This window comes from Lonchura striata, chromosome 2, assembly GCF_046129695.1.
Source record: "Lonchura striata isolate bLonStr1 chromosome 2, bLonStr1.mat, whole genome shotgun sequence".
Taxonomy (NCBI): Eukaryota; Metazoa; Chordata; class Aves; order Passeriformes; family Estrildidae; genus Lonchura; species Lonchura striata.
Genome location: NC_134604.1, coordinates 32,730,515 through 32,757,841, shown reverse-complemented (window position 1 = coordinate 32,757,841; position 27,327 = coordinate 32,730,515). Strand labels below are relative to the sequence as shown.

Here is a 27,327-nt window from a genome sequence, read left to right as displayed (position 1 = left end):
CCTTTGCATTTCACTGGCAGTAAAACAAAGCTGTTGAGAAAATACATTCCTAACAAATGACTGACTTGTTCTGTAAGGGGTTATTCCCCTTCTTTATGCATTCACAAAGATGATAAACAACATATGGCTTAAACGTGCTCTCCCCATCTTGAAAAGAGGTGTTGCTCCTGCCTCCCAGAGGCACTGCAAGTTGCAATTACTGCTCTGAAGTGTTGCAAGATCCCTGCTCGAGTGACGTTATATAAAGGTTGTTGTTGTGTGACATACGGTAGCACATCCAGCCAGCATGGAGTTGTTATTGCACCAGCTACAGCACAAACACATAAGGAGGGACCATCCCTGCCCATAGAGGTTGGACAGGCAGGGAAGCTGAGGCAGGGATGACTGAATGTGCCCAAGCAGGTTTGGGGCAGAGCTGTTGTATAGAGACAGGTCTTAGAAATTCATCCCTAGCAAATTGTTGTGCTTTCCACATGAGCGTGGGCTAAGAGGACTCAGCTTTTATGGGTGCCATGCCCAAGTATTGCTTTAAAGGGTGCAGTGAAAGCAAGGTTAGAGCATAACCCAATTCGAAGGGCTGTGGAGAGATGTTTTATTACTGTCTGAGCTGGAGAGGAGAGGATCAGGCTTTGAAATGTACAGTGTTTCTAGATCTAAAAGTTGATAGTGAATCTCAGCCAGGGTATAATACACTGTAATACAAAACCTGGCTTGTCTGCATGAGACTCCAGTGGCAGTCAAATCCCCTTTCAGTGGCCACTGCTCCATTACTTAAAAATCAATAATAAAATACGAAGCTTTTATTGATTCCCCTCGTGGTTTTTTATTGCTATATTTTTTCCTTCAGGAGGGTTTTTGGCATCACTGGTGTTTGGCTGTTTCTTGCTCAACCTCATTATTTTCCTATGGCACCTTCATCTCAGGCACAAGCCTCTGAGCACAGAGAGGCTAAAGCCAGCCTCGCCTTTCCGAGGTGAGAAGGACCTCTTCCCTCAAGACAGGGGAAGGGTCCCGGGATAATGAAACATTACAGGGGAGGAGCTGTACTTTTTAATTAAGGAAATGTTGCGCTGTTAGAGATCACCTGCTGCAGCATGGATAAAGTTTCTCTGTAGGCACTCTGTGAGTGTGGGGGGGACAGGGACGAGCGGCAGCCCCTGGGGGCGGCGTGGGGCCGGGCAGCCCCTCTCCCCGCGGGTTTGTGTCTTTAACGCGGCTGGCGGGGCGCCGGGCGGGCGGAGGCGTGGTGAGCCGGGAAGGAGCCAGTTTCCTGCTTCCCCGCTCGCAGCCCAGCGGCCGCGGCGGCGGGGGGAGGCGCTCGCCGCCCCCCGCATCCATCCTTCCATCTCTCCCTCCCTTTTTCCCTCCCTCCCTCCACCCACCCATCCATCCATCTATCCATCCGTCCGCTCACCCACCCAGCCCCGCCCGCCCTCCATGGGCCGGCGCGGCCGGCGCTGAGCGCCGGGAGGCAGCGCCCGGCGGCGCCCGGCTGCCGCGATGAGCGGCGGGGAGGTGGTGTGCTCGGGCTGGCTCCGAAAGTCACCGCCGGAGAAGAAGTTGCGGAGATACGTAAGTCTCAGCCCACCCCATCTCATCCTCGCCCGGGCCCCGGGAAAGCCGGGATCCATTCCCCACGCCTCCATCCCCGCTCCTCCGCCGCCAGCCCGGGTGCACCTGCCGCCGCCTCTCCCGCCGCCGCGGAGGCTCGGCTGGGCGGGGGTGCCCCTTGCCCGGGCCGGGAACGAACGCCCCTGGCTCCCCGCCTCTCGGGGAAGGCGGGTGGGAGCATCTCCGGGCCCCCGGCTTGTTCCCTGCCCGGGGTGGCGGGGTGGGCGGTGACGGCCGCGCTGGAGCGGACGCGGCGCCGGGGCCGCTCTGGCTGCGCCCCGCGGTGGCCGGGCTCACCCGGGACCTGCGACGGTCACACCCCCGCCTTTGGAGTCGGCTGTTTTAGGGGAGGCTGGGAGTACCTTGGTCCCAAAGAGTAAGAGTACTACCGCGTCTTGGATCCCCCCAACCTTCCCGTAATAGTCGCTCTCCTCCATCCCGTGCAGGGCTCCTATTAATCATTGAACCTCGGAACCCTTTGAAGATAGCACCAGTAGCGCTTCGATAGTCTTTGTGTCGTTAGCGGCTGAGATCAAACACTTCAAAGAAGTTGTAAAAAGAGGGTCCAAATGCCAGCTCTGTCACATTCCCCACTCATTGAAAGAAATAACTGTTCTTTGCGTCCTCCGCCTGATAGTCCTGCCATGTGCCACGAGCGTTAGCGCTCAGAAACGCGCTGCCGTCCTATGACTTGGCACATCGCTCCCCGGGATGTCAAGGGTCCCACTCCCTGACACCAGCGACCAGCCTCAGCCAGCCTTCAGATGACTGGAATGCAGCCTCTGGGAGGGAGCTGGATGCTCTCCTTTCCTGGGGTAATGCCAGCCAGATCATCCTTTGGTCCTGTTGCTTTTGCCTGCATGCGTTTGGGGAATGGCAGGCAGAACAAGTGCGGCTGGTGTCTCCCCAGTGCCTGTTAATGATTGATGGAAGCATCACTGCCTACCCTTGAGAGGGAGATGGATGTCTGTAGTCCCGTACTGCAGGCTAGAGCAGGACTGTGGTTGTGTCTGATTTGTGATAGTGTTATTAGCCTTGCCCAAAAAAGGGGTCAGCCCCATGGACATCAGTGGTACCATATCCCTTTGCATTAGACTGTGCGTCCAGTTGCTCTTGGCAATTCTTTCCTTGTGTGCCTTATGCTCTTCCAGGGAATATCAGGTTGGCACAAGGCTGAAGGATGGAACTGCTAGGGAATCCAGTAAGGTAAACCTGAGTGTTTATGTGGGAAGTACCAACCCCCAAATGAACGTAGGCAGGCTTTGTGGGAGGTGGACAGAATGACTTTGTGCATGCTGAACTGTGGAGGATGCTTTTAGCTTAATGGAGCAAAGCACCTTCCTCCCGCAGAAATCAACTAATTGCTGATCCTGAGTCACCAATGGCCTTAATTCATCAAACATCATTAGCTCCCCAGCATCTGCCCCATGAAAGGGCGCTCACATCACGGTCTGAATATCCAGTTTGTGCTCTGGCATTCTAGCAAGAGCTGAATAAATCTGCTAAATGCTCTACATGGAGGGTGTGACACGCCGGCAGTTAGTGCTAATTATTGATGTGCATAAGAGTGCTTTTCATCCACATGCATCCCAAAGTGCTTTGCAAGCCACCTATGTTTTCAAAACATCCTCATTCCCCCAAGAGGAAATGCAGCCATGCTGAGATGTGCCCAGCCATCCCACGCAGCCTCCTCGGGGCAGGAAGCGATGCTTGGCAGATGTCACTCAAGGGGACTCTGTGCTGAAGCAGTCCCGCCACTGTGGTCAGTGGGACTTCCCTTCCAGTCACACCAGTTGCACCAGCTTCCTGCATCAGTGGCTGAATTTGAAAGTGTTGGCCTTTAGCTTGGACTGTGTCTCACTTGGTGGTGCCTTGTACCTTTGCCTTTTAATGCATTATTACTGATGCTGTATTTATGTAGCTGTGGTGTGCATTTAGGATGTTGGCGTGTGGAACAGGCTCTCCTTGAGAGTAGTTCAGAGCAGCTTGTTTGTCCAGAGCCTGAGAGTGATGGCTTTCCTTCTGTAAAACCTGCCTTTGTCCACAATAAACCCACATGGCTGGACTTTGGTTTTTTGTGCACAAAAGGCAGTTTATGCCGGCTTTTGTATGGCCTCAAAGGGAAGGTGCTGAATTGCTGCCTTTGCCACTTTCCTTATGTCTTCAGTTTACGTTCTGCTTTGAGATTTCAGAGGAGAAATCTCAGGCTGCAGGATGCTGCTAATGGGGTTTGAAGTTCCTGCTCTGGCTGTATTGACACAGGGGAGAGGATAGATTTATTTTTTCTTTGACAAGTGCCTTTCAAATGTATGTGTCTGCACATGGGTGTGTTGCTAACGCTGTCCTTGAAGTGCTGTGCTTTTATAAGCCTGGTTTTGTATTGCTTTTATTTTTCAAGGAGATCTATGGCAAGAAAGGAAAGTACTAAATTTTCTCTCTGACTTCCATTCAGGGTGGTTGATAAAGGTGTGGTGAACTCCACACCTGATCTGTGCAGCATTAATCTGCATTTACAGCAGTGCCTGCTCTGTTTCACTTCAGAGGATTGTGTTTATGTGAGATTGTGGGATCTATTTGTACAACGCTCTGGGAAATATTAGTGTTGTGAGTTTCTCTTCTGTTGAGGGACATTCAAATGATCAAACGATGACTGCTTAAAGGTGAAACAAAGTGTGCCTTTTTTCAGTCTCACAACTGCATACAGGGGTTCATATAGACTCTGGGCAGTTTGGCAGTAAATACTACTGTAATATTGATAACAAAAGCTAAGCAAACAATTGAAGGTCAAAAGTAATTGAAGTACCAAAATATCTCTTTTCACCTCTGCTCTGCTTGGGACATCAAGCTCCCTTGTCCTCTTGCTTAATTGCTTTTTCTCAGACAAACACATCTTGTACATTCATAGAATGGTTTGGGTTGGAAGAGAGGTTTAAAACTCATCTATCCCAATCCCCTGGCAATGAGCAGGGACATCTTCAACTAGACCAGGTTCCTCAGAGCCCTCTCCAGCCTGGCCTTGTTTGTTTCCAGGGATGGAGCATCCATCACCTCTCTGGGCAACCTGTGCCCGTGGCTCACTACCCCCATTTAAAAAAACTTTCTTCCTCATATCTGGTCTGAATCTACCCTCTTTCAGTTTAAAACCATTGTCCTATGTCCTGTTGCTACAGACCCGATTAAAAAGCTTGTTTTCCTACCTTTGCCTCTCTGACTTTCATGCATGGAAGGGTCTCCTTGTACGCAGCTACCAATCACAGAACTGTCTTTTAATTCTCCTCCTGGCTCCTCCTTAAAACACACGTAAAAATGTTTAAAAAAACAAACCAATCCCTAAACAAAACCCTGGGCTTCAGTTGTGTGACCAACGAGCTGAGACCAGCGTGTGTTGTGCTGGTCCTGCACTGACTCACTGTCTCCTGGTCCTCTCCTGCTGGACATGCCTGTCTGTTGTCTCCTGTGTTAGACCTGGGCTTGGAGCAGTGGTTGGTGTCTGTCTGCTGCCCGGCACGATGGGCTCGGGGGTGGGCTGTCTGGCAGGGAAGCACTGTAAAAAACAAGTGCTGTCATAGAGCAGCTCGGCTCCCTATCGTTAGATCAGTGTGCTCTGCCTGCTCATTTATGTACCATGAAGTCAGGGTATTTGCTGTCTGGTTGAGATGTATGTCTGCAGTTCTGACTAAAACAAAAGCTTCTCGTCATGTACTGGTTGTACAGTCCTTTATTGCTTTGGGTTTTGTTTTTTTTTTTCCTCCCAGCTGGTTTATCTGGGTTTGGCTTTGTGCATCAGTGTCGTTCTTACATCAAGCAAAAGCAGTTTAATCAAGGTCATTGGAAGAGCTGCTCTTCTCTGCTGGGACAAGCAAGAAGAGGTTAAAGGGCTGATTTAGTGATTGCAGCCCTGTTCCTAAGGGCAACTCCTTGATGAAGGGCTTATTTTGGTGGCTGAAGTAGATCCTTCATATCCCAATTGAAAATGCATTGTAAGGATGTCCTCCTTAATGTGGGATGTGGACTGAAGTAGGACCATTAGTGCAGAAGTATCATAGGCTGTCAAGTAGTGGAAATGCCAGGTGAAGTTTGGCACAGTGCTGATTGGGATGAAATTTTATAGGAGGGAGAAGAAAGAACATCTCTTTATTCTGCAGCAAAGTACAAAAGATAGGTATTGTGCAAAATTATCTCCTTTTTTTCTCTCTTCTCTCTAAGGAGTTTTAATCTGTCACTCCCATGCTCAGCTGTGCCATGCCTCATTCGGGATGCTCTACCCATTAAGAAAAATAGGAAATAGCAGACACGCCAGAGAAAAGCACCAAAAAATGAGCAAAAATATAGAAAACAGAAAGACTAAAAGGAATGGAGTTGTTTGGGGATGAGAGGGCTGAGAGGAGAAATAAGAGTCCTCAAGTATGGCAAAGGTGGCTGTGAAGGGGAAGGGAGTAAACTGTTCTACATGGATGGTGATTGGAGGCCAAGAAGCGCTGAGCTTGAACTGCAGCAAGGGAAACAAGTATAGGAAAAACTTCCTAACCTCTGATTGCCAGAGGAGCGGAGCAGTGGAACAGATGGTTTGGGATGGGCTTGGAGTCTCCATCGTGGCAGTTCTGAAGTGCAGGCTGGCCAAACTCCACTTCAGAGAGCTGAATCTGTTTTGAGGCAGTGGAATAAATTTGACAAATTCTCCAGAAGTTCCTTCCAGTGCTGGTTTGGGTGAATTTATGGATTTTGAGCTAGATGCAGGGAGGGATAGCTAAGAGGCTTAAGGGCACTGATTATGTCACCTGGATCTCCTGATGGGACTCAGGGAAGTCCTCTGACAAGTTCTTTGTAGAAAGTTTTGATTGCACTGAAACTCCATGAGTTTGCAGTTATTCCATCTGTCAAACTGCCTTGCTGCACCCTGCTCCTCCCATGTAATCTCCCAGCTTGATTCCAAAAGACCATCATATATTTTAGCTATTGTAATCTGCCCCATGATTCAGAGGAGGGATGAACACTTGCTCCACCGGAGAAGGTTTTGCAGGTCAGGGGGTGCATTTTGCTTGTAAAGGCAATGCCTGCCAGCACTCCTGCTGCACCAGCTCTCTTGTGCAATGCTGCACAAAGGTCCCACTCTCTAACTTGTTTCTCTGCTGCATCATTGCTGATGAGTCAAAACACACGACCTCTTCCCTACAACCTCCTTTTGGGGTCATTTTTTTTGAGTGTGGGGCTGCATTCATTTGCCCACTGTAGCATTTTCTGGAAACAGACAGGTAATGATATATTGTCATCATGATAATTGTGATTTAGTAACAGGCAGATACTTGAAGGATGGTTCTGGGAATGGCAGAATCAAACTCTTGATTGTAGAAGGTGACAAAGTAAGGAGTGACAACCACAATCCAGATTTGTAGGTTTGGGTTGGGTCTTAGGAAAGCCCCTCAATAAGAGGGTCATGGTGTAAAGGAACAGGTTCCCACAGAGGCTGCAGGGTCTCGGTCTTTTGAGGTTTTCGAGACTTGACTAGAGAAAATTCCAGCTGACCTGATCTAGTGACACCTCAAATGCAAGGCTGGACTAGAAACCTCCTGAGATGCCTCTAACCCAACATTTCTTACAGCTCTGTAAGGTGCAACATGGAGCCATGAATCTCAGGAGAGCTGTTGTAGCCCAGCTCACTGGGAAGGTGGGCAGTCTTTGTTTTGTTTGCTGCCCTCATACGTGCTGGGGCAGCTCTTCAGCTGCTGAAACCCAAACTGGTTTGGTTAGGACTAACTCATGGGTGTTCAGAGGCGTTGCATCAATTGAGGTGGACATGCCCACAGAGGTAAGAGTCCATCTGTTGCATGGGGGGTGAAACTGGTATATTTTCCTGGTATTTTGGCTTTGCTAAGACAGCTTGAGTGAATCCTCAGCTATCTGTCATGACTTCAGTGTTGGCTGATTGTCCTGGCAGTCCACAGTGGATGTAAAAGATTAATGGTGGCAAAGCACAGGTTGAACTTAAGAAAGACAAACAGTACTTAAGGGAAGTGTGTGAGGAAGCTGGCTTTGTTTCTCTTTGAAAGAGAGCAGAAGTGATACTGAAACAATTTTTTTTTCTGCTCTTTCTTTTAGCAGCTATCAGATGGAAGACATGATGCAAAAGTGTTTACCAGACTGAAGCACATAATTTATAGTAGTGACTCAAAGGCAGAACGAAAATTATTTATCTATATTACAGTAGCAGCTGAGGCAACTGGGGCTCCACATGCTCTGTTTGGGAAGACCACATCTGCCATGAAAGGTCTGGTCTGATGGGGCAACCAAGGCATGGGGCAAGTCTGTGATTTGGTTGCAGTTGTATTCAGGGTCATTCCCACAGCTGGAAACTCAACCTTGGATTTAGGGTTTCTACCTGAGCCAGGGGCTTCCGAGCTGCTCGCAAGCTGCTGAGGATGTGTGAAGCTGTAGAAACAGATTGCAGCTTGTCCAGAGAAGTACATAACACATCCGTCAGGGATTTGGATGATGAGGTTTCCAAGGTCATCAAGGGTCTCTCTGAGATGAGTTGATCCAAAAGGTTTTGAAATTACTGCTTTTAATATAAATGGCCCTTCCTTTCAGTAATCATTTAAGGTCTTCTAAGTCTCACTTTTCTATCATAATGCTTAGGTGGATTTTTCAGCACCTTACAGTGGTGACAAAATGTATCTCAGGAGGTGGAAGAAATGAGAGAGAGATTTTTATTTACTTCAGGGGGCCTGTAGAGTAGCAGCAACAGAGCTGAAAGACATTTTGCTGCTATTCTGTGTAGCTTCTCCACCTTGCTGCCAAGTGAAACCAGCTTTGTGGTTATCCTGTGGTTATCATGGGTTAAATCACAGCAAACTGGCAGTGAACATGGGAGGCTCTGTAGATGGAGCCAGTGTAGAGCATGGCTGGTAACTGATCTTTAGTGGAGTTTTGCAGGGCTCAGTCTTAGGGCCAGTGCTCTTCACCATCTTAAAAAATTACTTGGGTGCAGGTCTCAAAGGGGATGATAATAATTTGGGAGGAGCTGTTGACTCCCTCCAAGACAGAGAGGCCCTACAGAGAGATCTGAACAGATTAGAGGTCTGGGCAATCACCAACCATATGAAGATAAACAAGGGAAAGTAGCAGATTCTGCACCTGTCATGGGGCAGCCCTGGATGTACGGAGAGCCTGGGGAAGGAGATTCTGGAGAGCAGTGCCACGGAAAGGGACCTGGGGGTCCGGGTGGACAGCAAGTTGAATGTGAGTCAGCAGTGCCCTGGCAGCTGACTCTGGGCAAGGGAGAGGATTGTCCTGGTCTGCTCTGCACTGGGGCAGCCTCACCTCGAGGGCTGGGGACAATTTTGGGTGCCACAGTGTATGAAAGATACAAAGCTATTAAAGAGCGTCCAGAGGAGGGCCATGAAAATGGTGAAGGCTCTGGAGGGGAAACCTTTAAAGGAGCAGCTGAAGGCACTTGGGCTGTACAGCCTGGAGAAGAGGAGACTGAGGAGAGACCTCATTGTGGTCTGCAACTGCTATAGAAGCAGAGGGGCAGACATTGATCTCTTCTCTCTGGTGACCAGTGACAGGACTGAGTGAACAGCATGAAGCTGTGTCAGGGAAAGCTTAGGCTGGGTATTAGGAAAGGGTTCTTCACCCAGAGGTTGGCTGGGCAGTGAAGCATTCGGACAATTCTCTTGGACACATGGTGTGACTCTCGGGGTGTCCTGTGCCGGGCCAGGAGCGAGACTACAGTGATCCCTGTGGGTCTCTTTCAGCTCAGGATCTTCTGTAATTCTATGATAATTTTTCTTTCTTCTTTGTGATTAGTGACAGAAAAAGCAAATATTCATTGTGTGAATTCATGATGAAGACCTTAAGAATCCAGACCATTTGCATGCTGCCAGGCATACACAGTTGCACCAAGGCATGCCTGCCACGACCTTGCAACGCACAAAGAGGATTTCCTCAAGGTCAGAGTGCAAGCCTGCACAGTGCCATCATACGTACATCATCAAACATATCTAGTCATACAGCAATTTAAATACATGCTGCATTTAAATAGAAAGTCTTAATAAATTTAAAAAGCAGATTTGGTCAAAAAAATTGTTCCTAGTTGTCTTTAGCCTGCAAGCTGCGCCTTTAAAGGACAGGAGGAAAATCTGAGTGCTGGAAGCATATGTTTCTTGCTGTGTAAGACAGTCAGCAGTGCCGGTTTCTCCATTGAATCTGGACTAAATACAGCAACCTGGGGGGGAAGGGGGCAGCTGATTTCATCTGTGGATGTGTGTTTTCATATTTGGTTCCTATTTTTTTGCTGAGTTCTTGTGCACTTTTCCTGGAGAAGGTTCTGATCTGGGAAATCTTACATTAGTCTGGTTGTCTGCATTACACAAATGCCTAGAAATTAACTTCTCCATCCAAATGTGAATATTCTTGCCCCAAAATGATGTGTGTTCAGGGTAGGAAGTTCTCTCTTGGGTCAGAAATGGAACATTTTTATTTATAGATAGGATCTGGTTTTGAGGCAGGACCAGTTGAGAACAGCTCTTAGACTTTTCTGTATTACGTGATCAGATTGCTTCTTCTTTTCTGTTGCTTCAAAAGCTTTTCTGTCTCTGCCTACTCCAGATTCCACATGGCCTCTGAATTTTTAAATGCTGTATGTTTGCTCTCTCTATTCAAGAAATAATAATCTGTTGACAGAAATGAAAATCTATTGACTGAACTATCTTCTGGTTGTTTTTTTTTTAATTATTATTTATTCTTTCTTTTGCTTCCCTGCGCCTTTTGGACACATCCAAACTATTTCCATCATGTCTTCCGGATCGAAGATACTGTCCTAATAGCATTTCAGTACTTGTTATGCATCTTATTCCATTTAAACCTGGTATTTTCCAAAGGCATTTGCTTTGGAAGGCATTTAGACATTTCTTTGGTGGAGTTCCAGGTCCCACATCCATATGGTAAGATGGAAGTAACATTTTGAGTCAAAAGATTTGCGGTCTCCTGAATTTCATGGATTTTCAGTGATTAAGTTTTGCTGATGATTCCAGCTGCTGCCTCACCCATTCTGGTTCCTCACTGACCTTCAGAACAAGCCGATGGACTTTCTTGTAGCCGCCAAAAGTTGCAAGTTGACTTGCTAAATCCACTTTCTGGCCACTTAACATCCAACCAGGGATTATGTCTCGTTTCCAAAAGCGACTAGTAAGCCTTCATTTCTCTCCTCTCTACTGGTGCACTGGGGAGTCTTTTAAACTCTCAGGTTTGAAGAGCTGTGTTGCACATACATGGGAGCTTTGGTACTGTGTGCTGCTGTTGAACTGGGCAGTTTTTTAGCTTGTCTGCATTTTTTTAATCTCATAATAATTTCAGTAATAATGCTTAATGGGGTTATTAGTCATTGCTACCGATCTGTTCTTCTCATCCACATTGCCATTTAAAGATCTTTTGGCTTTTTTTAAATTTATTTTTAGGGGTGAATATGTAGTTTTATTACTCTCTGGATGCTCTTGGCTTGAAACTGTGCCCCATGAAAAAGGAAGGGTGGCTGTGCAATTCAGCTCAGGGTTTCGGTAGTTGCCTCTCCATTTAAAAGTCTCTTACCACTCCTGTAGAAGCCACAACAACAACTCCAGATCTCCTTTTTTCTCATACTGCTTGCCCACAGGTGCTGTGTTTGAGAGCCATCCAGCATAGGAAGGAGCAAGCACTCTAAACCATAGAATCATAGAATTACAGTGGTTTGGGTTGGCAGCAACCTTTAAGATCACCTAGTCCCACCCCTGTTATGGACTGGGACACCTTCCACTAGATGAGGTTGCTCAGAGCCTCATCCAACTTGGCCTTGAACACTTCCAAGGATGGAGCATCCACAGCTTCTCTGAACAACCTCACCACCCTCACAGTAAAGAATTTCTTCCTAACATCTGAGCTAAATCTCTTTTAGTTTAAAACTTTCCCTTGTTTTCCCATCTCTGTCTGCCTGTGTAAAAACTCCCTCGTTTTTATAAGCTTCCTTTAAGTACTGGAAGGCCACAATGAGGTCTCTCAGAGCCTTTTCTTCTCCATGCCCCTTCCATAAATGCCCCTCTGTAAATGCCCCTTCTGGCTGATTGACAGCATAAAGCAGCCACTCTACTTCCATGCCATCAACTGCACACAGCTCCTTTGATTCTGGGTCACTGTGTTGTTCCTAAATAGCTCCCTCCAGATAGGAAGCTCGGGAGAAAACCTCGTTTGCTTTGACCCAGGAAGAATCAATGACTTGAGGCTTGTGTTCTCCCCCCGTCTCGCCTTCCCTGCCGGGCTCGCCCACTGTCCACCACACGTAATGTCAGGCTGGAGTTTCCAGCAGGCTGTGGGGAACAGAAGAGCTCATTGTTTTGGGGGTCAGGGCACAGGGCCAGGGTGGCAGGAGAGGAGGGCACAGAGCTGGCAGCTGAGCCCTACTGCTACCTCCAGCATGGCCGTATGTTATCCATAGGGGCAGCCGTGCAGACAGTGGGCACTCTGTGGTCGTGGCTCCTTAAAACCTTTGAGGAAGGAGAATAAATATAAATGAAAGGAGAGAAAAGATGCAGAAAGTATGGGGTGTATGGACTGGCAGGGGTCCTTCTAGCTGTCCTGACCAGAAGGAGATGCTGAGAAATTATGTAGGCTGGTCCCTGCTCAAGGGTTCAAAATTGGCACTTGAGGTTTTAACTGGGCATTATCTGTTCAGATCCTTCTCTGAGCCCTCTGTGTGCATGGAGTGAGGCAGGACAAGGAGCAGGAAGTTTTCCTGCCAGCAATCAGGACTTTATCCTGCAGCAATGTGTGTGTGGGTGGACCCCTGACACTAGCGTCTTTGGAGATGGGTGATGAGAGTGATTAGGAGCCTGGGAAAGCTTTACACAGCAGGCCTCCAAAGCAGCAAAGGACAGCCACCTTCCAAGAAAAGTGAACGAGAAAGTGCCCTGATAAAAGTCCTCAGAGCTGCTGTCCATGCTGAGGGGGGACAGCATTTCAGCTTTGCTTGTGGGACTTCTTCTGATGTGAGCACCACACGGTCCTTCTTCAGGAGGTGGCCCAAAGCATTTGGCACATCACCAAAGAGAGTGATGTCCCATCCCATCTTGGAACCCGCTCTTGGAGAGGTGAGATTTGTGCTTGGGAGAGGTGACCAGATGTATCTGACCCCTTGGCATCAGACGCAGAAGGGGAGCAGGTCATAGATGTTAAAACTTGAAAGGTCTTTTTGTTTCTTCATCCTTCAGCAAGATCTGCCTCTGCTGTTGATGTACAATGGGGGAGAAGCTGCCTCCTCCTACCAACTCTGAATTTGCACCTTATAAAGTAGATAAGATAAATAACATGAAAATCTGCAATTTCAGAAGTTAATAGCATGAAGAAAACAGTGGAAAAGAACAAAATTGTTATTTTGATGTTTAAAGCAGTCAAACAGTTGGGGATGTCTCTTTCCAAGAGACAGGGCTGTTTCCTCTTTCCTTTTTAGTTAGTTTTCACCTGTAATGGGATGTGCATTGGTCCAAGACTAGCTGGATCCAGCACCATAGCCACAGAGGTGCTCCCAAAACCATTTTCAGCCACTGCCTTACACTCCCTTCAAAGTCAACCCATGGGAGGGAGGGCCTGAAGGGATCAAGCCGTTGTCTCAAACACTTGCAAAACTCGTTGGCTGAGGCTTCAACTGGGAATCAATCAATACACCCTTTTTAGCATCAAATCATACAGCCAGCTGGCATGCTGATGGGCTGGTGTATCATGTGCTGTCGCAGGGAGGAGTGTTGAGGAGCAAGATTTGAAGACAGAGTTGTGTAGAGAAAAAGGTTGCTTGCAAGGTTTATTTGTTTGGATTTTTTTAATACTGAAGGTGCCTCACATGCAGCAGAATGCAGAGCGTGTTACAGGTTGGTGTCATGGACAGTGCTTCACAAAATACTCTGCTCAGGAGTGTGTGTTAGATGTTCACAGGGAGTTGACAACGAGTTTGTCTTGGGCCTCATGATTACTCTGGGCTGGGACAGAAAAAGGCACATAAAGCAAATCCTGACTTGTGCAATGTGCAGGTTGTTCATGAGGCTTTTTTATGACTTCTTGGTTAAGTAGGGTGTTTCATGACAATGTTCTGTTGGTGATTTTTCTCTGTCCATCCTGCTTCTGGGGAGAGTCTGCTATGACCAACTCAGTGCTGTTAAATGTTGTCATTAAGGCATGTGGGGTGAAGTGTGGACCTGCTGCTCTGACATGCTTGGAATTTCAGACAGAATTGAGTTGTTGAATATCACTTGGGAAGGACAAGCTTCAAGATTTGCATTTGTAATTAAAAAGAGCTTTTAAAGCCTGTTCTTTGCATTTCTTTGTACCTTTAGCCTCCCACTAACCAACCGTAGCTCAGGTTGTGGGGGAAGGTGAGAAGCCAGAATGACGTGTTTGGGGTTTGTGTGTTCCCCTCTGCTGTGCACACTCCTGCTGAGTCAGCTGTAATTTAGGTATGGTTCAACTCTGCTATGTCAGGCAAGTGTGGAAGGGCCTGGTCAAAACCTTGGATTTCCTTCCTTCAAAGTGTGAGAGACTTTTGACTTGTTATATGTATTTAAAAACCAAAAAAAACCCCAAAAAACATGCAAACCAAACAAAAAATACTGAACAAAATACTGGTTTGATGGAAAATGAGACACCAAAGCACAATCAGAAATGTGGCTCTGGTTCTCTTGAAGTTGTAATTCAAGATATTCATTCCTGGTCAGTATATATTCCTGGATATTATAATATCTGCTTCATCCATTTTCCCACCTTTATCCTTTTTGTTCCCAAAGCCAGTGGTCTGGCCTGGGCTTGAGTTCATTTTCTTTCCCCCAAGCTTTGGTCCTTGCACTTTGAACTCTCACTAATACTCATACACCTACCCTGAATATTCCAGGGTCTTGGCATTATAACACTGAGATGGGTTGTAAACACAAATTATTTTAGGTTTGCACATCCCAACACAGCAAAAAGCTGGCACAAGAGGTGGGACACTCAGTGAGATTCCAACCTTTCCACCCATGGGCTACCAGGTTGCTTACTGGATATTGGATCTTTAGTGGCCCTGCCTTATAAGTAGGAAATTACAGTGTACAGGGTCTAAATGAATATTTCAGGGCTTGCAACAAGTCTGTCAAAGAGCTGGGAATCAGACACCAACATCCTTCAGTCTCATCTTCGTCTCCCCATTCCTAATCTGCATCCCAGCGTGCTCAGTCCCTGCAGTCTCATTCTGAGAAATTCCAAGTTTCCTGAGCCAAGTTCACTCGCACGTGCCTTGCCTTGAAGTTCATCGGATAAGGTTAGGAGTGAATTCAGCCTGTTTAAAAACTCAACCCAGCTGCCAGACAGGAAAACCTGACGAGCGGAAAGTCAGACGTGGGAAAGGAGGGGGAAAAGGTGAGTGGTTGTTGTGTGCTGGGCAGGGCGTTTGTGCCAGAATCAGTGGATTTACTCTGTTTTGGGAGTACACACGTGGCAGGACACATGTGTGTGCTGGTGGGTGAGCTCAGCTGGGTAACAAGAATAAATCTGCTCCACTTTTGAGAGGCTGGGACTGAAACATGGTGTGATAGCGATGTGTATAATTTTGTACGGTGAGACAGTAATTTACTGTGCTGTTTCGGCCATCAGGACAACAGCTAGAGGCTGTTAAGATAATTTAGTGGAGGTCTGTGGTTATAAAAACATTTCCATCATGACTAAGGAGTCTAATAGAAATTAAATTCAGCCAAGGGGGTTTTAGTATTTTTTATTTTTTGTTACATATTCCCCAGTGTTTCTGTTTTGATTTATTAATCTTAAAGAATAAGCTGAGGGGTGGTGATTAAATGTTTTTTAACGTATAAAATAGGAGCTGTAAAAGAAAAAAAAAAAAAAAACAATACTGGATGTTGCAATTAATTTAGTGTAATCTAGTTGTTCAGCAGGGGGGCTCTGGGGTGTCCTGCTCTTGGCTGCTGGTTCTACAGACATGTTGGGTAATGTGAAAAACTATTGTAATGCAATTCTTTGTTCTATACATGTTTTTCACTTGGAGTGTTTTGGGTACAAGAGAAAATAGTCTTCTCCATCCATCTTGGCTTCACATAGAATAAGTTGGTCCGAATTAAGAACCGTTTTTTGAAATTTTAAACACAACAGCATCCAAGTGTCCAGGTGCCCACATATCAACTCAGGATTTCAACAAAATCCTGCAGGATGTTAGCCCTGGACTTCCAGCCATGTTCTGCAACCATATAAAATCCCTCTTCCACCACTGAGAACAAGGAGTGATCTGCTGTGGGAATGCCTCAGCTCTCCCACTCTGCTGTCTTAATCCAAATAATAACAAGAAAAAGTTTGAAGGCTTAGTTTGGAATTGGATAGCTCTCCAAAAATAGGCTCTCCCTGAAGATGTCTCCTACTTCCTGCTGGGCTGGAAAAGCTGTGCTGGCAGCCTATGCACTGGGATATTTAGGCATCTCCTGGAGCCTAAAGCATGAAGGAATGCAAAATAATAGAGGAAATCAGTCAAACTTGTTAAATTTCAGAATAGCATTTGGTTTGTGCTTTGAAAAGTGTTCTCCCCCACGCTCTTCCTGCATAAAAAGGCACTTGAGCCAAACCCCAATATTTACAAATACTTTTGAGATCTTCCAGGTGCCGGAGCTCAAAAGTATTTGAGTTCTTCCAGGCTAGACCTTCTTTCTCTGAATAATAGATCTTGGCTTGAATGCGTCCGAAAACTGTGGACCCCGAACAGGTCCCTGTGTATGCAGAGCTGTACTGGCTCCAGCTGTGTCTTCATGTGCTCAGGACTGGGGGAAGGAGTTACATTTAAAAAGTCCTCTAGAACAATAAACTTCTGTTATTTTGTTAATTGAAAGGCCTCTGAACGTCTCAGGGAGTAGCTGGTACCATCCGGTATATCTTAGGAATTTGTCACCAGGGGCTTCATCTCCAGTCACCTTTGGGATGATGGGCTGAGCATGGAGGTGGCAGGCACAGAGGTTTCCTCTGCACAGCTCTCTGCAGACTTTGTGACAGGAGGTACCCTCTTGTGTCCATTTTATTTTAGTCTTCCTTTCTCCTTTTCATGTAATGTGTAATCTTTAGGGGGCTGTCAGCAGGAACACACTTTTCCCAGCACGTGACTTGTAGTTTGGTCACTGAGCACCTGGTTTTATATTGCTGAGTGGAGCTGCTTCTGTAAGTCCATCTTGACATGAGTAGGAATGAGCACAGGAAGGCTGACATGGCCATCTCCATGTGTTCCAGAAAATCCAGAAACTCAGCTTCAACCTCTGCTTGGACACAGCCATGCTGTGAGGAGCAAATTCCATTCCAAGCAGGACTCCACAAAACCAAGGCTAAAATTTTAAAAAGCGTATTATTAACCTGACTCCACATGTGATGAGCCTTCACTTAGGAAGCTGGAAAAATCTACATTTCCAAAGTCGTTGAATAGGAATTTTAGTGTAAAACTCTTTTCCCCCATCGTCCTGTTTATAAGGTTTCCACAGGGACTATTGGGATGATGCAGACAGCTGGTAATTCATCCTGCTGTCTTCCCAGCCACAACAGCACCAGCTCTAAAAGCTGTGTTGGGAACAGAAGTTTAGAAACACAGTCTCAACCTTTCCCGGCTTGTTTTTCCCATCTGTTTTTAACAGCATGTTCTTGCCACTTGGACCTTTCTGGGCTTGATCTTGTGATCCCTGATGTAGTATGACATTTCCAGTTTATTAGGAATGCTTTTGTTTATTTGCTGGGTGAGGTTTTTTTTTTCTTTATTTCTTTCTTTCATTTTTTTTCCTTTTCCCTAGGTTGTGTGGAGGCTTTCTGCCTCGGCTGCCAATGCAAACGTCCCCTCCCGTGCCGGGAGGTGCCACCCACACCCGTCCTCTCTGAAATCGGGACAGTTATCTCACTGGTTTGGGGGCTGTTACTGAACAAAAAGGAAGGCTGATTGTGTTTTTATGTTTTTCTGTCCTTTTCCACCATTTCATAATAAAAAGCCAGGTCCTAGAGCACTGAAGCTCTAGGAGGTTTTAAAATTCAGTAATTGTTTTTAAACTTATGACCAGCAAGAAGGGCCTCAGGGCTGGAGTTTGCTGCTGGCATTTTCAGTTTACACAGCCCGTCTTTGCTTTTCTTAGCAGATTGAGTTTATTGCCTGCTGCATACAAGTGTGAGTTTGCTTCTAAGCTGAAAATGGCTCAAGCAAGCCTTTGAGTTGCCCATCTTTCCTTTTGGCATAAAATTCGCCACACTTCTCTCCAGTGCTGGACAATATCATCAACAGATGAGTATCAGTGCCAGGGCAATATTGGGATTCTGGTCCAGCTCTGCCCATCTTCTCTCCATAACCTATGTGTCCTCTATAATTTCCTTCATTCTTTTTGAAATAAACCAAGTGATAACTTTTGGAGACCAATTCTCAGTTCCTGGCTGACATAAATCTCACTGCCAAACTTCAGACATGCTTAATTGCTGTTTTCAAATACTCTCATCTTTCCTGTAGCAGCCAGTGAAACGTGGTACTGTGAGAAGCTGCAGTCTGTGTGGTGTTGCATGGGGGGGGGGGGGGGGGGGTCTCAATCCAAAAAGTATATTTTAAATGGAAACGACAATCCTTTGAGCATCCAGGGAATGGATGGGGCTCATGGACAGGTGTTACGGTGGCGTGGGCTCTCAGGGTCTTTGCTAGAGCTGCATCACGAGGAGTAGGTAACTCCCAGTCATGTTCTTGGCCTGAGGATAACAAGGATATGGAGGATAGATAGTGCATCTTCATCAAGCTTATATTTACTAAACTGAGCCAAATCTCAGCTCTCAAGAGAGTAAATCTAGCAAGTGTTGCATGGCTGCAACACGCTGGGAGTAGGGATAAGGCTGATTTCTTTTGGGTCAGTTCAGTCTGCACCTCAGCAAACCTTCAGGTCCAAATCTTTAATTGCTGTAACCTGTGAATGATCCTTTGAAGAAGTGACAGTGCTGGTCTTGTAGTCCTTTACAAACACAAGCTGAAGTTGCAGTCGTGTGGTAAATCTTGTTCTTTGCCACACCTATTAGAATTTGGGTCTGTAACCATAAAGATGCAGCCAAAAGTCATTTATGTAATGGTACCCAAAAATCATTTATGTAGTGTTACCCAAAAAAATTGAGAAAGTCGTATTTGCATAGTGAAGACCATCCAAAAAAGCTCAGAAAGTCTTGGGGAGCTCAGAACTGCTGTGCCTGCTTTTTAATTTTTTAAACAATGGCCTTCCCAGGAAAGCAGAGATGCCTCCAGAGACCCCACAGCTCTGGATGTTTCCAGCCAAGCAGCAGTGGCATTTTTCTGTCCAGTGAATCTGGTTTCTGCATCAGCTTTCCCCAAGATCAGGCTTCATGTTGTCTGTCTTTTCACTCTTTGTAGAAATCACTACACTAACCTCCAGTGCTGGAATATCATCAACAGATGAGTAGTGATGTCAGAGAAATACTTCATGGTATCACAGAATCACAGAATCTTTTGGGTCAGAAGGAACCTTAAACATCATCTAGTTCCAGCTCCCCTGCTGTGGCCAGGGACACCTTCCACTGCATCAGGTTGCTCAGAGCCCATCCAACCTTGCCTTGATTGCTTGCTCTAAGGCAAAAAGAGCTTCTTAATATCTTCCCCAAATGAATTGGAGATTCTTCCTGCTCCTGGTGATTCCTTGGGACATGCTTTGGCCAGCACTGGCCCAAGGATGCTCTCAAAGACCTCACCTCCTCCCAGGCAATCTAAGATTTGTTGGTTCACAGCATTAAACAAAATTGAGGTGAACCTCATCTTCCTGTTGCATTAATGAGGCTTGTTTAATGACAGACACCACAAGAATAAAGGAACCAGCTGGAAGAAGGACTGATTGAAAGTGCAGATGCTTTGGAGCAAGGTCAGGGTGGCAGTCTGCATGTGGCAGCCAGTCCTCAACTGCATGCCTTGTCCAACTTCAGGACTGAGGGATGAGAGGATGGAACACCACACAGTACCATCTGTGTGGATGGATTCATCCAACTTGTTGCAGCATGCTGAATTAGCCTTTATGGGTTTATTTTCAACAGTGGGGAAGGCCTTGTCTGCTGGAAGTAAAACTGATCAATACATAGTTGGGGTCCTGATCTGGCTTGAAATTGCTCCTAGATATTTATGTGTTGCAGAGTGTCTGACCATCACCGTTCCCAGGCACTTGGGGAGGGAGCTGTGGGGAAAACAGGATGGGGCAGATGCTGTGGAGCCAGAGTAGAATTTGGCCTCCATGGATGCAGGGGTTTCATGCCTGCTTAGTGCCCTTTTTCATCCTGCAACAGGATTTTGGAAATAATAGGGTTTTTTTCATCCTTGTGGCCAATTTATGAACCAGCTTCTACCAATGTCCTCATTTTCCTAGGGGAAGTGGCTGCTAATTTTTTCTTCACTTGTTAGAGTTGCTGTGTGTTTCCCTGCTGGAGGATTATGAAGAAGGTTTTCAATATTCATACACTTAACTAGGCTGTGAAAAAAGGGCTGTTAGTTCCTCCAGTTTGATCTCAGATCATTAACTCCATGCTACTGCTTTCCTTTGCCATCTTTTATTCTCCTTGTCCTTCTTAAGTGTTTTTTTTTTTTTTATTGCTCTGTGTATCCTTTCAGCGATACTGCTAGCATATTTATTATTATTAGTTGGCATATGTGCAACAAATGTCACACAAGGATCACAGGAGCCGTTGCCTTGGAGAAATTGGTGTATTTATCCCACATGGGGAATCAGAGGCACCAAAGAAACCAGATGGGCATCAGCTGCAGGCATGCCCTGACAGAACTGCCCAAGATTTCTTCCTGAGAGGCAGTATGAACCTTGCAGTCATTGACACATGCTTGCTTTGAACCACTTCAGCTGTGCCCTGGAAACCAGGTACTACCCAGTCTTTATTCCAGCAAACCTGACAACTTTCCTGCCGCCTTCAGTCTTGCAGCCCTCCCCATTACGCTATCCAAAACCCGCAACCTGCTGTGGGCTGGAGCAGTGCTGCAAGGCAAAGGGAAAATAATAGTAATAATAGGAGAGACCTGTTCTGGAGATGATAATGATAATAATTTTCTCAAGGTGTCATTTCAAAGCTGCCTATAAAGTCAGGCAGAAGGACCAGTGCTGGGGCTTTATGCAGACATGAGAGTAAAAGTAAAGCCAAGAGGACAAAAAGGAAGGCTGAAATTCCACTTGATTATATTTTTATCCCACCGAGCTGCCTCTCAGTCTTGATGGGGGACAATAGGCACTTGTTCCCAGTAAATGTCTCCCAGCTGACAGGCTGTGCTGCAGAGAGGACTGGGAAGGGGCTCCCAGGGATTTGCCCGTGGCCATGAGCCCCCGGGGCTCAGCTCAGCCTGGCCACCCGCCTGCGTCCCACCACACCAGGGGAGTTTATTTTTCCAGTGCTCCCACTCAGAAACATTTGGCAAAAGGAAAAATTGTGGAGGAGGTTTAGCTCAAGTGAGCACAAAAACATGTGTCCTCATAGTGTATTGCTTGCTGAGTGGTGGTTTGGGAGTTTTTTTCCCTTTCTTTTTTTTAAACATCACTGAAAGCTTGGGAATCATGTGAGGAGGACGGGGTGATACCTTTCAGATGGTAAAAGGGCTGAGTAAATACAAGAAAGGGAGATCTTTTCTGACTTGTGCAAGTTCTCATCCAGCTTTGTATGAATGAGTGTAAAGGTGGCAAAGTCTTGGGGAGCCTTTCAAATCCTCATGTAAAACTCTTACCTTAAGCTATCGTTCTCACCAACTTGACCATCCATCCTCTCTTCTCATGACCCCCTCAAAGTCCCTGAGTGAGGAAGTGAGCTACTGTATCACACTGTGTCATCTTTTCTTGCCCCTTGACTTGGTTACTGAGGGGGGAAAAGGGACAAGGTGCAAGAAAAGTTGCCTCCTGGGCTTTAAAACTGGGGAGCAAAGAGCTGTTGCACTCCCCCTATCCCAAATTTATTCTTGCACACAGGCTCCTCTCTCCTGCCCTCCACAAAGGAAACATTGCTTCATCCAGAGATGAAATGCTGAGCAAACAAATTGCAGGTCAAAGTCTCCCACTCCTTCCCCTGCCACGTTCCCATCTGCACATTTCTGTCCTCCATCCCCGCTGCCTTTTCCCATGCCCTTTGGGGGGAGCAGGGTGGGTATGCTGGCTGTCAGCACAGTGAGTGCAGCTCTGCAGATGTGAGCTGCCTTTGGCAGGCAGAAGGGAAGGGATTTGTTTGGGGAACAGTTTGGAAGTCTGGGTAGATTATTTCCACCCTTCTTCATGAACTGAGATTGGCAGAATTGTTCTTGAAGAGAAAACAATGGCACAGCACATTTTGGTGAAGTTGGTTGCAGGTACTGAAGTCCAAGTCAAATTTTTGCTAAGCCCTTTCTTATGCTTGTGCAGGGGCAGCAGGGTGAGAAATAAACCCCATGGGGATGTGTACAAGGAGTAATCCATGTGGATTTGTCTACCTTGGGATGGTGCATCCCAAGGAAAGGCTATGAAGCTTGGCTGGCAGCAAGATAGGAGATGTCAAAATATAGTAGATGAAACTTCTGAGCATGCTGAGACAGCTACCAAGAAAGACTGTAAGGCAAAAGAGGGAACTACAGGATTTAGCAATTTTGGGGAAAAACAGAGTATTATGAGTGCCCTGGTGTGAGGCAGAGGGTTTGGAGAGTGAAAGGTGGTTGCCTTATGGCTTTTTCTTTTTTTTTTTTTTTTTTTTTTTTTTGCTGTAACATGGAAACCATCCAAGATCAAACCATCTTGTGAAGGTAAACCCATAGCATCCAGGAGTCTGGAGGGTTCCTGCTTACTCCGGGTCTCCAGAAGGTGTGGTGAACCTGAGTGAAGTGAGCTGGAGGGTACTGCACTGAAAGGTAGTGATGTAGAACATCTGCTAGTCCCTGACATCTGTACTGCCTTGGCCAAAAAATCCATGACCTAGATAAAGATGGGGACAAGTGTTGCAAGCTGGCATATTGCACTGAGTTTCAAGCACCTGCTGTAGCCAGCTGAAATCTCCTTGGGCTCTTTCTCTAGCCAGTTATTTTGTTTTCTGGCTGGGAGCTGATAGATGCTAAATGAGGATTTAATAGTGAACTGACTCATCTCGACTTGATCACACTACAGGGATGCAATTCACATCTCTGTTTGGGTGGCTCTGTGCACAAGACTGCTGTGATACCCACATATGGGAGAGGAGAGCTGGGGCCTTTATGTGCACGAGCCGTGCCCAGAATAGAACATCCCATGAGCTGGTTTATAGCTACTCCAGCTGATTGTGTCCTGGGAACTTTCCAATTTCTCTTGTTCCTTCTGTGGAACTGACTGAGGTGGTTGGGTTACCCTGGGGTACAAAAAGTCTCACATGAATGTGGGGTCTCATGTGAATCCATGATGCACAGGAATTTAGGAGGCAGGCAGTGGGAGTAGTGATGACCAGTTTACCTCTTTCTCATTCAGGTTGGTAAGCTGCAGTTTTGTCCATTAGGGAATAACTTTGCTTCAGTGTGTGCTTCTCCCCGCATGTGTGTTCTACAGGATGGGAGAGGATGCTTGTAGGATGCTTAGTCTCAAATTCTGCTGGATCCTGAACTCAACATTGATATTCCATAAAATAGTACAGAAACTGACATATGAAAAGATCTGATTGGGTGCCCTGACCTTCTTGTGACAGACTCTGCATCCATGTAGAGTGTCGGTGTGGTTCGTGCAATGAAGATTTGTCCCCTCCAGGTGGTAGACATCTGTGCTGGTCTGCTGGGCTCAGGGATACAGGCACAAGGGTGCCAAGTCTTTTGAAAACTAATCATATGGATTTGTAGTGTGATTATCTGATTATCTTCGTGTTCATCCTCTCCATCATTTTTGATGGTGCTGAAAAGAACGATCTGTGAAGGGCCTTCCCAGAAAGCATCATTAGATGTCTAACTTGGTCTTTGGGGTTTTTTTGTTTAGGTGTTAGGGGACTCCATCTCCCAGAGTACAAAACCTATCTGGGGTAAAAGGGTCTAACTTGAACATAAGCATGAAGATCTAACAGGACATGGTTGAATCTAATCCGAGTGGCTGCAAGATGTCATCTTGGAGTATAATGGGTTTAGTCTGATTTCCAAATGGATCTCTGTGGATGGATGGGAAATCTGGCCGAAGACGGGCATCTAACTGTTATGCTCATCCAGAAAATCATTCAGGAGCAACAGTTTATCTCCGGCAGCTCCCTGCCAGTGAGGTCCTTACCAGTTGCTCATCCATTGGCTCGGCCTAACCTTCTTCCCTGGGTATCCAGAGACTGTGTATCCCAGAGAAACTGCTTGGATTTTCTATCTTACAAAGTCTGAAAGCTGGGCATGTTTTACATCAAGTGCTAATGGTGTAAAATCTTGAATAGAGCTGTCAACACAAGCTGCTGGACTATCTCAGCAGATGAGGAGAGAGGCATATGACTTTTCATATCCCTACCTTGCCACTTCCAAGTTTTCCTGCACGGCTCAGTCAGAGCAGTCCTTTCCCCAAGAGCACACGTAGTGGAAATCTGACAATTTGGCTTCTTCCTGCAGTTTTTGTTGCTTCATTGGGTCCGAACTGTTGACTAAGCAGTCTTTCTTCCTGTGATTCCCTTGAAATAGCTTCCCCCAGGCAGATGGCATGAGGACAGGACAGCCTCGGTGACACAACTTCTCTTTGAGGAGCTGTGGAATTGGCGGCTTCCTCTGGGGTGATTCTGCTCTCTACAAGGTTTTTAGCTTCTCCCTAAAAGCATCTGAGGGAAAATCTTCTTCAGCAGTGTTTTTACCTAAAAGAGGGCAGCTCTTGTGAGTGACTCAGAGACACAGCTGACAGCCTTGTGGGCTGAATGTCTTCTGGGTCTTGAAAGCATTTTGAAATCTTGGATGAAAGGTTGCTCCTCCTGAAGCATCCCTGTTTCTTTCTGTTGGACACAGTACCAGCAGAAACGTTAACACTGAATATGAGCTTGTGCACCACCTCTTATAACATTGTTAAAACCTTTCTAATTTAGACATCTCTTGCCTTTTAGGGTTCCTTTTTTGGACCAAACCCGAGGTTTTCCTGCCAGAGCCCAGGGAGAAGTGATTGCTGCTGATGGTTGGTCTTTGGGATGACCCTGCAGCCCTTTGCTTGCAGCTTTCTCAGCACTCCAGCCCCTCTCTGAAGGCTCCACACACCCTGGGTGCCAGCTAGCATCACTGTCTAAGAATGAGAAGTAATTTAGTTCCTAAGCAACCTCTCGCCTGGCCTCTTGCTAAAGAGTGACTTGGCATTTTCCGAAGGAAAAAAGAGACTGTGGATAGCGATGTGTTGAGGCAGGTTCTTCTTAACCCTCCAGGTGCTGGATTAATGAACATCCCCTGAGTGTTGGCTAGCTGGGTCACTGCTAGTGGGATTAGGGTGCTGTGGGAAGCCAAGTTCAATATTTCTGGGTGAGCTTGAACAAGGATTAAAATCTGTAGCTGTTAGGACAGTTTCTAGGATTGTAAGGACAGGCTTTTTCCTTGTTTATTCTGACTGCTTTCATTTTCCTCCTGACCTTAAGATATTTTGCTCTCTGTCAGTTTATTTCATTGTCCCTCCCACTCCTTCAAAAACGCAGTAAAGAAAATGTCATTCTATGGGGTGTTTCTGCTGTGGTGACTATAGGTTTTATCTCAAGTCCAGCAATACTTGAAAAATGAATGAGCAGGTCACATTCCTGTCCTAACCATCTCTGTCTGTCTGAGATATATTTCTACCAGCTCCTTTAGCACTGTGCCTCAGTAAATCAAGATCTTTACTGGTTTTATTCTTCTCACATCCCTGTAAGACAAAGCTTCAGGTAAACTATGATTATCACAGGTTATTATTATGGAGAGGCCAAAGCATCAGGCTCAGTTCGTACCTTCAGGATCTCTGGCTTTCACAAGGGACATGCTGACTCCTGACCTGCTGTTTTCCATTTGTTTCCTCCCAACCCACTGAAGGTCTCAACTCCTCTGTTGAGCTGGGAGGTTGGAGGATGAGAGGATGTTGAGCAGCTGCACAGAAGGGACAAGCAGCTCAGGAAGGAAGATGTGGGGTATGAGAGAGAGGGAATCATCAACTGGAGCCCAGAATCAGTAAGGCTGGAAGGGACCTCTGGAGTCACCTCATTTAACCCCCTTTCCCAAAGCAGGGTCACCAAGTGCAGATTGCTTAGGATCTCCACAGCCTCTCTGAGGAGCCTGTGCCAGTGTTTGACCATCCTCACAGTTAAAAGATGATCCTTATGTTTAAATGGTGTGTTTCCTGGTGGTGTTTTAAATTTTTGTCTTGCCCTAGTGAGACCCACCTCACTGCATAGTTACCTAGCACATTCTTCAGCAGTTTGTGTATGAGCACCTCATGGGAGATGCTTTGGAAGAAAGCATTATTAACATCCCAGTAAGAAGCACCCCCTGCTCTGACTGAGCCAGTCATCTCCCCATAAAGGTCTGTTGTGTTGGTCAAGGGTGATTTAGGGGTCTTACTGCAGAATCACATGGGGTCAGAGGGGATTGTAGAAGGTCAAGATATGATTTAGTGGTAACTGGAACAGATATTTCAGTTTTTCTTGGAGCATTTCAGCCATGATATTGTAATTAAATTAAATGCTGTAATAACATCTAGCAGCAGGGGAGGTGTTGGCTGGACAGGCACAGGGCTTCTTTGTGGAGCTCAGCAGCACACAGGGGTTTGTCATTCAGGACTTGCCCCCATGGCTGCCCCTCTAATGGGTATACTGACGCCAGCATGTCTCTCCTGATCCACTCACATCCCTGTCTCTGCCAGGGGAAAGGGTCTCCTCTCTCCATGCTGCTGTACATAAAGCCCCACTCCCCTCTGTCTTCTCTGAAATACAACATGCAACTCAGTTGATATATTCAGTGAGGAGCAATTTTTTTTCTTTATTTTCCCCTACTTGCATCACTTTTGCAGAACTCAGAAAATAAGAGTGACAGCTCAGTGCCACTGGTGAAGCCAACAGCCAAGAGAGGCTCTGCCTGAGGAGCAGCTCTGCCAAGTACAGTAACACTTTCTAACACAGCTGACTGAAGCCAAAGAAGACATGAGTGTGTCCTTACACTGTGCAAGAGCCTTGACAGCTCTCGAGGACCAGGTTCAAGCCAGAAAGAGCTGATGGCAGATAGGGGAGTAGGACCCAAGCATGATCCAGTGATTGTGGATGACCCACTTCGCTGCAGTGACTTGCCTATATATACTAGGAGAGAAATAATTTTTATTCCCCTTTATTTATAAAAAATAAAATGGTCTGGCAGAGTCAGAATGCAAAGAATGGGCAGGCACACTGCCTTGTTTGTTGGAATGGCTGACAGATTAAATTAAGGTTTAAAAAAAAATTTTAAATTAGGGAGGGAGAGAGAGAACAAGTGGTTTCTATTGGCAGAGTTCATTCACAAGTCACTCATTTCTCTTGCTCTTGAGGGAGTGATATGAGACAATTAGCTAATTGGTTTGGGGAGGTGACCTGTCAGTGACTCAAGGAGGAAATGTCTCCTGTGCTATCTGACATAAAGAATATATTTTCAGCCCGTTGTGACAGCTGCAAGCACCCCCCATTAAAATCAAGGATGTAATGGCTGTAATAACGGCAAGCTTGGAATCCATCACAGCAAGTGAAAAGCAATGAAAAACCTGATAACACGCACTAAAT

At 46.3% G+C, this 27,327-nt stretch overlaps 1 protein-coding gene across 4 annotated transcripts in view; it reads left to right on the top strand.

Annotated features, from left to right (window-relative positions):
• Positions 1 to 1,429: 1,429 nt before the first annotated feature.
• The window catches only part of GAB2 (GRB2 associated binding protein 2), a 92,004-nt gene continuing 66,106 nt past the window's right edge, over positions 1,430 to 27,327 (top strand). For 2 of the 4 annotated variants that reach the window (XM_021533851.3, XM_021533849.3), the window contains exon 1: positions 1,430 to 1,572. In XM_021533851.3, coding sequence (XP_021389526.1) covers positions 1,501 to 1,572 — 72 coding nt within the window. In that variant the 5' untranslated portion in view covers positions 1,430 to 1,500. The remainder of the gene's footprint in view (positions 1,573 to 27,327) is intronic. The other 2 variants (XM_021533848.3, XM_021533850.3) reach the window with 2 other exon arrangements.